The 13,056-nt window shown below is 37.2% G+C and overlaps 1 protein-coding gene across 1 annotated transcript in view; it reads left to right on the forward strand.

The window, feature by feature from the left end:
- C11H7orf50 (chromosome 11 C7orf50 homolog) overlaps positions 1–13,056 on the forward strand; it is a 1,120,174-nt gene that overhangs the window by 1,042,946 nt on the left and 64,172 nt on the right. Inside the window, exon 5 of the mRNA XM_053694438.1 lies at positions 5,271–5,352. Coding sequence (XP_053550413.1) covers positions 5,271–5,352 — 82 coding nt within the window. The remainder of the gene's footprint in view (positions 1–5,270; positions 5,353–13,056) is intronic.

Here is a 13,056-nt window from a genome sequence, read left to right on the forward strand (position 1 = left end):
TAACTTATAATTTACAAGAAAAAAACATTATAAAATATGATGAAAAAAATGGAAAGAAAAAACACATTTTGTTTTCTAACTTTGATCCCAAAAATCTGTTACGCATCTACAACCACTAAATAATTTCTAAATTTTGTCCTGAGTTTAGAAATACCCAATGTTTACCCCTTTAATCCCTTAACGGACCAGGCATTTCAAACTAAAACTTCCCCAAAAAGACCAGAATATTTTTAACATTTTTGCTATCACTTCATTTAAACAGAAATAGAGCCTTTATTATATTTACCTATCAAAACTATAATATATTTTTTTTAGTAGACAACCCAAAGTATTGATCTAGGCCCATTTTGATATATTTCATGCCACCATTCACTGCCAAATGCGATCAAATTAAAAAAATTGCTTCTTACTGAAATTATTTACAAACAGCTTGTGCAATTTTGGCACAAATGGTTGTAAATCCTTCTCTGGGATCCCCTTTGTTCAGAAATAGCAGACATGTATGGCTTTACATGTATGGCTTTGGCATTGCTTTTAGGTAATTAGAAAGCCGCTAATTGCAGCTGCACACCAAACTTGTATTTTGCCTGTACAGATTTGCATTTTTAGTGTACAGATTACCCTTCTATCTGACACATCCCACCCCCTGATCTCTCTCAAACAGCTCTCTTCCCTCCCCCACCCCCCAATGGTCACCCCATCTTAAGTACTGTCCGAAAGTGCTTCTTGTGTTATTATGCACAGCACTGGACTGGGTGAGCTGTTGGGGGCTAATGGATTTTTGTATTATTTAGTCTGACAGCAATTTTCATATGCTCGCACTGTGTGTAGGAATTGGTGTATGTTAAAACTAAATAATACAAAGATACAAAAAAAAAATATTTACAGTAGTCGCCAAACAATCCCCCCTCTTTTACAACAAATCAGCACAGCTTCTTACCTAGTGTGGATGAGGTGTTTGTAAGGGTTTTTTCTTCTGAGTTGTGGCAGTTTAAACATTGATCCCTCAGAGACATGCAGCAAGTAGTCCCAACCTAGGGGCCTATTTATCATATGTCTGTCGGACCTGATCCGACAGTGTGGATCAGGTCCGACAGACATCGCTGAATGCGGAGAGCAATACGCTCTCTGTATTCAGCTTTGCACCAGCAGCTCACAAGAGCTGCTGGTGCAACACTGCCCCCTGCAGACTCGCGGCCAATCGGCCGCCAGCAGGGGGGTGTCAATCAACCGATCATACTCGATCGGGTTGAATTCCGGCGTTTCCGGTCCGCCTCATCTTTAGACCGCTGGTTCATTACTGGTGTTTCTGGCGAGCCTGCAGGCTCGCCAGAAGCACGGGGCCTCAAGTTCCGTACGGAACTTGTTAGATAGGCCCCCTAGACTTGTTCTGAGTGATCAAGCAGAGTACTTGCTGCACAATCCCCATTAACTTGTGTCACACATGCCCCAGCTCAGCTGCAGCCCTCCAAATCTCCTGGATTGGACATTTACAGGGACTGTCCCTGGAAATCAGGGACTGTTGACAACTATGTTTTTATATTTTCAATGAAGCCAAGCTGCATAAACATCACAACTTATCCAGGACATTAATTCTCCTCTATTAAGTTTATTATTATTAGCAGAGACAGTTATTTTATATGCAAAAATATAACTAAAGGAAACATTCCCCATATGTTTCAATTTTTTTAGTTGGTATAAAAAGTTATTGTAAACACATTAAGGGGAAACCAATTTCACAGTACACTGTCCTTTAAATATTGAGTTATTCAACGTCGTCTGTAAACTTCAGGAGATTCACAAATGCCAGGTCACCAAATTAGATACTTTATTATTTATTTATTCTGTTCCATTTTTGAAGCGCGGGAGACTTGGGTGCCATTATATACGAACAAATAGATACATAATAGCAACAAAGATCTCATGTTGAATTCCCTCTGGCGCAGACATCTATGCCAAGTCCACACCTCAGGGTAGACATTTACAATGTAGGACAGACAACAATGACAATTATACCATGGACTGGTAAACATTTTGAGGTTGTAATATAAAATGACTACATGTGCTTAGTAAAGCAACTTTACTATATACGTTTATTTATTATTTTACCCCTGAGACACAAAATCTAATTTTTTTTTTTCTTGGTTCAGGCAAAGCATACAATTTTATCAATATATATAAATATATATATTCACTCAAATAAATAGTGACAATGCCAAAACAATTGTGTAAAATAAAGTAAAAGGATATAATCTTTAAATCCCACAGGTTGAGATTTCCTACAGATTCTTTCCCTTTGAGCGCTAAGCTAGATTGATTTATTTTTTGTTTTTTTACTATTTAAAAAATAATTTTACCCATATCCCAAAGACCTATACTGTTGGAAAGGTTAGGCGATTACCTTTCCAACGGTGGGTCTTGGGGGTCTGTAGCTGCTTAGATGCCTGAGATACAGGCTTCTTAACAGCATGTCCCCTTTCCCTATCTTTTCCATTGTAATTTTTAAATAAAGTTGCGCGGTGACGTCATTGCGCGTAACTGGAAGCCGCGGCGATGCCTGTCACTATACAGGCCCGATTGCCGGGGTGGGAGTTGATGGGAGCCGCCAGATTGCTCTAAAGGTAGGTGAGTGCTAGCGACGGCTCTGAGCCGTCGTTAGCACTCAAGGGGTTAAATGCTGGGTGTATACTGGAAATAGACTTCAGGGTTAAAAAGAAAAACAGACAATAGTGAAGTCCGTTTTAACAAAACAATGTTTTTATGAGTGCTAAGGTACTCACGCACTTATAAGCTATAAGCTATATAGCCCGTTAGCTTCCTTCAGACATAACAGGAACAGTGGCTCATAAGAATAAAATATTTATTAAAACTACCGGTACATAAAATTTACAGGGCAAAGCACAATACTGTATACAGACATTACAGCTGATATCTTCCGTTCAGTAACATTTATCATGAACATACCACATGCACAATGACCTGAAAATCGGAAAAGCCAGGAACCCAGCAGTAAAACGGGGAGTTTGCTGTTTTTAAGGACATTGTAAGGACTGTTTTACTGCTGGGTTCTTGGCTTTTCCACTTTTCCGCTCATTGTGCATGTGGTATGTTCATGATAAATGTTACTGAGCGGAAGATATCAGCTGTAATGTCTGTACGCAGTATTGTGCTTTGTCCTGTAAACTTTATGTAATTTTAATAAATATTTTATTCTTATGAGCCACTGTTCCTGTTTTGTCTGAAGGAAGCTAAGGGGTTAAATACCTGCCTGCTTAACCCCTTAGAGCTGAGTTATAGCTCATTCCTGTGTGAGTACCAGACAGTTAGACTATATTCCCCTTTCAATAAACGGTCTTCACTATTGTTTGTTTTCTGTGTTATTTCTCTGCATAATTGGAAGACAAACACCAAGAGGAAGTGCCGAGGGGCCTGATACCTACCTGCCTTACCACCAAGAGCTGAGTTATATCTCAAGTGTGTGAGTACCTGACCACTCATAAAAACATTTGTTTGTTAAAATGGACTTCACTATTGTCTGTTTCCCTTTTTCCTCTTAGGTCTATTTCCAGGATTAACCCAGCACCCAAAATAATCTGTAGGAAATCTCAAACTGTGGGATTGAAGGACTATATCCTTTAATTTTATTTAATATTATACTTCTGTTATCAAATTTGCTTTGTTCTCTTGGCATCCTTAGTTGAAGGAGCAGCGTTGCACTACTAGGAGCTAGCCCAACACATTTGAGCCAATGATGAAACATATATGTGCAGTCACCAATCAGCAGCTAACTCCAAGTAGTGCATTGCTGCTCACAAGCCTACCTAGGTATGCTTTTCAACAAAGTATACCAAGTAAATAAAGCAAATTAAATGATAGAAGTACATTGGAATATTGCTTAAAATTGCATGTTCTATCTCAATTATAAAAGTTTAATTTTGATTTTACTGTCCCTTTAAGTCTAAAAAATGTAGATATTCCAGTCCTGAATACTACAAGAGCACTTGGTGGGCTTCACAAGCCTAAACTTGCCAAATATCTATATCTATGTAGTCTGTTGTCTTATCTTTTCTGTTGAGGCTGAAGAATGCAGAATAGTCTACACAATGACGGTGACGAACCCTGTCATCTGCAAACTCAAGTCAAGATTGGCTCCTACATATAAGGAAATTGGTGGATTGAGTTTGACCATTGAAAACAAGGAAACAATGTGTTAATCAGTAATAATATAGTTCAGACCCTGCTGATATGCAGATATCTATTGGAAGATAAAATGTAATTACAATGTGTCTCTTTCAAAACCCTAATGACCGCTGACTTACAGGGTACATCAGTGTTCGTTAACGAGCCCTCTTTATCGGGGCTAGTTTTTTTTTTTTTTTTTTACAAGGTGATGTTTTTACCTGTTCTTCCTATTCTATTATCGGGCTTGTAGTGCAGGTTTGGCTGATTTCGTCAAGACCGCGCTATATCTGCATCCAGTAGTAGCACAGTTTGGCCTCTTCCGGCAAAGCTGCGCTAGAAAAATTAATGACCATTAAATTATGCACTTCTTATAATCATATCTGGAAACGAAATAATATTTTAGATGGATTAAGCGATTCTACGCAATAACTTTTTTTTTTTTCCTGTAACCATGCAATTCTTATAACCTACATTCCGGCCGCTTTAAAACTATTTGTTTGATGTTTTTTTGTGAGTGCCGTATGGCTAGAGCACCGATTGGAGAACAGGTAAAAACATCACCTCATAAAAAAAAAAAAAAATAGTTAAGTTATAGCGTATCTTTATCAGAATTGCTAAATTAAAATCCATCTAAAATATTGTTTAGGTTCCAGTTCTGATTACACGAAGTGTAAAACTTAACATCACTTTTACAGACAACAATACTAGCCGTGGCCTTTATGTTAATATAAAGTGAATTGGTTTTGCAGTTGTTAACAGTTAAAGCCAATTAGAGAAATATATGTAGCAGGGTTAGACTTGAGAAGTGAGCAGGGGGCATTTCCAGTTCTGAGAAGAAGAAAAACCACAATTCAGAGCTAAATTACATAAAAAGGGGGCAAAATAAACAATTAACGTCTACTGCTAAGTTGTTTTACTACTCATGACTAAACATTTTATATTAAAATATCAAGGTGTTTACTGTCTCTCGATGTGTTATAGAGGGTAATTTGTTTTTAACTGCTTTTAGAGTAAAATGCACCTATATATTCTTATTAGAATGTATACTTTTAATGACTGAATTCTATTTGTCATTCTTCTGCTTTTAGCTGGTCTAAAAAACACAAGGAATGGAAGTTTCAAAAGACGAGGCAAACCTGGCTTCTACTGCACATGTATGACTCGGAGAAGGTGAGTTAGAACCTACTAATCCGTATCACCGACCTAAGTCTAGTTGCTCCTGAGGTTGCCTTGTAAACTCGAGATCAAGTTAAACATTTATTGAGCTTCTTCTATCTGTCCGAGGGTATCGTTAGTGGGAGTTCCTGCTATTATCCTCTATAGTTGCATGAGGCGCCCATTGCTTCATATCTCACACATTAAACAAGAGCCGTTAGCTATGTGGTAAAACAGAACTTACAATTTACTTATGGGCAATTGCTGATCTGTTTTAATTCTATAGTTTTATGATATTTTTAAATGTTTCCCAAGCTTTTTTTTATTTTTTTATTATTGAATCTACATGATACATTGCCTATCGACCACAACACAAGACTGCTGAGGATTAGTTCTAATTAAAGGGAAAATAAATAAACTTTTGTGGTCTAGGTAGAGCATGTGATTTAAAACAAATGTATTTAATGACCAAATGTGCTTTGTTCTTTTGGTATCTTTTTTTGAAGTTTAAACATAGGTGGGCTCATACATACTTATAGTCTATGGCAGTAGTGTTTGCAGCAATGTTTGTAGCAAATATTTTACAAAGTTGCAAACACTGCTGCCATAGAGTGGTGAAAACGTACACGCTCCTGAGCTCCTACAAGTCAACTTAAGTTTACACTTCAACAAAGGATATCAAGAGACGAAAGCAGAGTTGTTAAAGATTGCATGCTCTATCTAGACCATGGATGATCAATTTTTACTTTTACTGTTCCTTTAAGTTTCATGAATTTAGAAAAACTGACACCTAGATTACGAGTTTTGCGTTAGAGGCTGTGCGGTGCTAAGGAGCAGTTTATGCTCACCGCTCCATTGCAAACAACGCTGGTATTACGGGTTTTTACAAACCCGGCGTTAACCGCAAAAAAGTGAGCGAAGAGCAAAATTTAGCTCCACATCTCACCTCAATACCAGCGCTGCTTACGTTAGCGATGAGCTGCTAAAACGTGCTCGTGCACGATTTCCCCATAGGAAACAATGGGGGAGAGCCGGATGAAAAAAAAACTAACACCTGCAAAAAAGCAGCGTTTAGCTCTTAGCGCAGCCCCATTGATTCCTATCAGGAAACACATTTTATGTCTACACCTAACACCAACCCCGAGTCTAAACACCCCTAATATTACACTTATTAACCCCTAATCTGCTGCCCCGGACATCGCAGACACCTGCATTACAGGGAGTGCAGAATTATTAGGCAAGTTGTATTTTTGAGGATTAATTTTATTATTGAACAACAACCATGTTCTCAATGAACCCAAAAAACTCATTAATATCAAAGCTGAATAGTTTTGGAAGTAGTTTTTAGTTTGTTTTTAGTTATAGCTATTTTAGGGGGATATCTGTGTGTGCAGGTGACTATTACTGTGCATAATTATTAGGCAACTTAACAAAAAACAAATATATACCCATTTCAATTATTTATTTTTACCAGTGAAACCAATATAACATCTCAACATTCACAAATATACATTTCTGACATTCAAAAACAAAACAAAAACAAATCAGTGACCAATATAGCCACCTTTCTTTGCAAGGACACTCAAAAGCCTGCCATCCATGGATTCTGTCAGTGTTTTGATCTGTTCACCATCAACATTGCGTGCAGCAGCAACCACAGCCTCCCAGACACTGTTCAGAGAGGTGTACTGTTTCCCTCCTTGTAAATCTCACATTTGATGATGGACCACAGGTTCTCAATGGGGTTCAGATCAGGTGAACAAGGAGGCCATGTCATTAGATTTTCTTCTTTTATACCCTTTCTTGCCAGCCACGCTGTGGAGTACTTGGACGCGTGTGATGGAGCATTGTCCTGCATGAAAATCATGTTTTTCTTGAAGGATGCAGACTTCTTCCTGTACCACTGCTTGAAGAAGGTGTCTTCCAGAAACTGGCAGTAGGACTGGGAGTTGAGCTTGACTCCATCCTCAACCCTAAAAGGCCCCACAAGCTCATCTTTGATGATACCAGCCCAAACCAGTACTCCACCTCCACCTTGCTGGCGTCTGAGTCGGACCGGAGCTCTCTGCCCTTTACCAATCCAGCCACGGGCCCATCCATCTGGCCCATCACGACTCACTCTCATTTCATCAGTCCATAAAACCTTAGAAAAATCAGTCTTGAGATATTTCTTGGCCCAGTCTTGACGTTTCAGCTTGTGTGTCTTGTTCAGTGGTGGTCGTCTTTCAGCCTTTCTTATCTTGGCCATGTCTCTGAGTATTGCACACCTTGTGCTTTTGGGCACTCCAGTGATGTTGCAGCTCTGAAATATGGCCAAACTGGTGGCAAGTGGCATCTTGGCAGCTGCACGCTTGACTTTTCTCAGTTCATGGGCAGTTATTTTGCGCCTTGGTTTTTCCACACGCTTCTTGCGACCCTGTTGACTATTTTGAATGAAACGCTTGATTGTTCGATGATCACGCTTCAGAAGCTTTGCAATTTTAAGAATGCTGCATCCCTCTGCAAGATATCTCACTATTTTTGACTTTTCTGAGCCTGTCAAGTCCTTCTTTTGACCCATTTTGCCAAAGGAAAGGAAGTTGCCTAATAATTATGCACACCTGATATAGGGTGTTGATGTCATTAGACCACACCCCTTCTCATTACAGAGATGCACATCACCTAATATGCTTAATTGGTAGTAGGCTTGGAGTAAGACAACATGCATAAAGAGGATAATGTGGTCAAAATACTCATTTGCCTAATAATTCTGCACTCCCTGTATATTATTAACCTCTAATCTGCCGCTCCGGACACCGCCGCCACCTACATTATACTTATGAACCCCTAATCTGCTGCCCTCAACATCGTTGAACCCTATATTATATTTATTAACCCCTATTCTGCCGCCCCAACCTAACTACATTTATTAACCCCTAATCTGCCGCCCACGTCGCCACCACTATAATAAAGTTATTAACCCCTAAACCTAAGTCTAACCCTAACCCCCCCGTAACTTAAATATAATTACAATAAATCTAAATAAAATTACTACAATTAACTAAATAATTCCTATTTAAAACTAAATACTTACCTATAAAATAAACCATAAGCTAGTTACAATATAACTAATAGTTACATTGTATCTAGCTTAGGGTTTATTTTTATTTTGGGAGCTAAATGTATTTTAGAGTGCGCCTGAGATAGCTAAAAACGATTCTCTCAGTCTAAATTTGCCTGAATTTTGAATAAGTTATGTATATCTAATGTATAATGTATATTTTCGAATGTAAATTATATTTGAAAATGAAGTGTAATTGATTACTATATAATTAATAGTTCAAATTAATCGTATAAATGACAAATATCAGGTTTTATATTAAAATAAATACATTTATTTCGTTCACTAACATTCAATATACTTCAATTATTCGGGGCAATATGCATAATATGTTCATAAAAAATAAAAAATCTCATATAAAATCTGTGTCAATCTCCTAAAAACATTAATTTTACAATAGCATAGATGATGTTGTAGGAAAAACAATTATTTTGCCCGGGGCTTTCAAAAATAAAGTAGAAAAATGAGAGAGGTACCTTAACGGTTACAAAAAAAGTGTTTGTTAACTATACCGGTATAGACTTGTAGTGGAATCCTATTTGTGGTATCCTTATGAAGATTCTACGTTCTTCATTAATCCTTTGTTGAAGAGCAACCCACCAGGGGGTATTTCCCAAATCTATTTTGCTGGGTAGAGTGTAAGAAGATCTTGTCAGATGAATCGCCTTTGTTACTGTAACAGTTGTTCTTTAAACCCACCAGGGGGCAACTTCAGGTGTCACAGTAGGCTCACAGTAGAGGTGTTTTACAGACGTGCTTTGCCGGCAAAATGTAGGAAGAAAATGTCTGATAATTCTCCTTTGTTTAAGTGACCGTTGTAACTCATACCCACCAGGGGGCAACTTCAGGTGTCACAATGGGCTCTGTACTTAATCACTGTTATGTTGTTCGTCTCCCCTTGTTGTATGGGGTAGTTGGTGATTCTTTATCCAGATCTTTGCTAAACGGTGATAATCTGGGTATTCACACTGACGTAATCTTTTTCGACAAACATCAGTGCTCCCAAACTGAAATATCAGAGTGGTGCTGTATCACAGTCTTAGTTGTTGCAACAATTGTTGCTAATTCAAGTTGTGGAGCAAAATGTTGGACGCGTTTCGGCTGTCTCCTGCAGCCTTTTTCATACACAATGCTCCAGTGTGATTTGGCGGTCTTATTTAAACCTCTTGGCCACTATCTCATTGGTTGTTAGATTGTGGTTGGGTGGCAGTGGTTGAATACACTAATTAATCCTATAAAAGCATAGTACTTTATTTGCGAATGGGATTTACTATATTATTACTATATATTGCCCTATTTTTTGTGTATTAAAACTTGTTGTTTGTTTCTAGTATCCTTTGAATAACGTAATCAAAGTTCAGTACTCATTTGCATTTATACCGTATCTCATAGATCAGAGATGTAATTGCTAACTAGTTTTTATGGGTTACTTATATTTAATAATAGTTAGTATTCAATTAATTGTTTGATTAATATGATATATAAACAAATTCAGAGATGATACTATAAAATAATAATAATAAAATTCTGTGATAAACATATATAATATGATAACATGAATAGAGATAGATTATGGGCTAATTTGGCTCGAGACTACATTTAGAAAACACATTTATTAAATCTCATGGTTTGAGGCATATTTGGGTATGTTACTGTATGATACTGTGTGTCTTTTGAAGAAATTAATTTATTGCTACAAGAAGTAGTTGATACTAGACACAGATGTCTGATATATTTTAACCTTATAAAAGTCTATTTTCGTGTGTATTAATATTTTAGAAAAGGTGTAATACTAAAATCAATATTTAATCCTTTAGGGGTTTTAGTTTCTAGTTCGTATATCCATTTATATTCTAGTTTTAGTAATTCGTTTTCCACGTCTCCCCCTCTCCAATCTGGATTCAATTTATCTATAGCAACATATTTGAATTTCTTTAGGTTGCAATTATTGCATTTTAAAAAATGTTGTGGAACAGGGAGGTCTTTATTTCTATCTTCTTCTGCATTCTCTATGGAGAGTATATGTTCCCTTACTCTCTCTCTGACAGGTCTGGTTGATTCTCCTATATATTGTTTCCCACAAGAACAGTACAGTAGATAAATTATATTTTTGTCTGTGCAACGGATTTGGTGTTTTATCTCATATTCTTTTCCTGTCACATTAGATTTAAACTTCTTTCTTTTTTCTGAGTGTCTGCAGGACTTACATGCAAAGCAGGGAAAGAAGCCTTTTATTTCATTGCCTTTAAGATCTCTATCTGGCATCTTTTTCTTTTTTAAATCGGTGGGTGCTAATTTGGTTTTTAAATTGTTGGCCCTTCTATAGATTATCTCTGGTTTTTCGCCTATTTGATCTTTTAATTTGTCGTCTAGTCTTAGTATATTCCAGTGCTTCTTTATTATTTTTTCTACTGCTTTATGATCTTGATTATATTGAGTTATAAATGGTACTTTTGGTTTTTCATTCTTTATTTCTGTTTTTTGTTTGTGAAGTATCTCATTTCTGTCCCTATTTTTTACTAATTCTATTTGTTTATCTATTATTTCACTATTGTAGCCTCTTTCTAAGAATTTCTTTTTTATAATAATAGACTGTTCTGTGTAGTCCTCATCCTTTGTGCAATTCTTTCTAATTCTTAACAGTTGTCCCTTCGGGATGTTATTTTTCCATTGTATGTGGTGACAGCTTTGTGCATGAATATAATTATTACTGTCTACCGCCTTAAAGTGTGTTTTACTATTAATTTGCTGTCCTTCCGTGTAAATTTCTAAGTCGAGAAATGTGATTTTTTCTTTACTAATTTCATAAGTAAATTTTAGATTTTTGTCATTATCATTCATTTTAATATAGAATTCTTCAAATACTGTTTTCTCCCCCTTCCATATTATTAGAATATCATCAATATATCTTTTAAAACATACCAGGTTCGCTCCCAGTGGGGTGTTGCTTAAAAAATCTGTTTCCCAAAGGCCCATAAACAGATTTGCATAGCTGGGAGCGAACCTGGTACCCATGGCTGTTCCGCAGGTTTGATTGTAAAAATTCCCTTCAAAATGAAAATAGTTATGGGTTAGGATATATTTAATGCTCTCTAGAATAAAATCTTTTTGTGTTATTGTCATTTCTTTATCATTACTTAAATATTGGTCTACTGCTTGTATTCCATCTATATGTTTGATGCAGGTATATAATTATATATTATTTTTATTTTACAGGCAACTTTGTATTTATTTTAACTAGGTAGAATAGTTATTAAATCGTTATTAACTATTTAATAACTACCTAGTTAAAATAAAGACAAATTTCCCTGTAAAATTAAACCTAACCTAAGTTACAATTACATCTAACACTACACTATAATGAAATAAATTAAATACAATTAAATAAAATTATCTAAAGTACGAAAAAAACAAACACTAAATTACAGAAAATAATAAAATAATTACAAGATTTTTAAACTAATTATACCTACTCTAATCCCCCTAACAAAATAAAAAAGCCCCCCAAAATAAAAAAAAGTCCTACCCTACACTAAATTACAAATAGCCCTTAAAAGGGCCATTTGCGGGGCATTGCCCCAAAGTAATCAGCTCTTTTACCTGTAAAAAAAAAGAGTACAAATAACCCCCCAACATTAAAACCCACCACCCACATAACCAACCCTACTCTAAAACCCACCCAATCCCCCCTTAAAAAAACCTAACACTAACCTCTTGAAGATCACCCTAGCGTGAGACGTCTTCACCCAACCAGGCAGAAGTGGACCTCCAGACGGGCAGAAGTCTTCACCCAACCGGGCAGAAGTGGACCTCCAGACGGCATCTTCTATCTTCATCCATCCGGCGCGGAGCGGATCCATCTTCAAGACATCCGACGCGGAGCATCCTCTTCTAACAACGGCCGACGACTGAATGAAGGTTCCTTTAAATGACGTCATCCAAGATGGCGTACTTTCGATTCCGATTGGCTGATAGAATTGTATCAGCCAATCGGAATTAAGGTAGAAAAAATCCTATTGTCTGATCCAATCAGCCAATAGGATTGAGCTGGCATTCTATTGGCTGTTCCAATCAGCCAATAGAATGCCAGTTCAATCCTATTTTGCATCAGCCAATAGGATTTTTTTCTACCTTAATTCCGATTGGTTGATACAATTCTATCAGCCAATCGGAATTCAAGGGATGCCATCTTGGATGACGTCATTTAAAGGAATCTTCATTCAGTCATCGGCCGTCGTTAGAAGAGGATGCTCCGCATCGGATGTCTTGAAGATGGACCAGCTCCGCGCCGGATGGATGAAGATAGAAGATGCCGTCTGGATGAAGACTTCTGCTCCTCTGGAGGTCCACTTCTGCCCGGTTAGTGAAGACTTCTGCCCGTCTGGAGGTCCACTTCTGCCTGGTTGGGTGAAGAAGTCTCACGGTAGGGTGATCTTCAAGGGGTTAGTGTTAGATTTTTTTAAGGGGGGATTGGGTGGGTTTTAGAGTAGGGTTGGTTGTGTGGGTGGTGGGTTTTAATGTTGGTGGGGATTTGTATTTTTTTTTACAGGTAAAAGAGCTAAATACTTTGGGGCAATGCCCCGCAAAAGGCCCTTTTAAGGGCTATTTGTAATTTAGTG

Source organism: Bombina bombina, chromosome 11, assembly GCF_027579735.1.
Source record: "Bombina bombina isolate aBomBom1 chromosome 11, aBomBom1.pri, whole genome shotgun sequence".
NCBI lineage: Eukaryota > Metazoa > Chordata > Amphibia > Anura > Bombinatoridae > Bombina > Bombina bombina.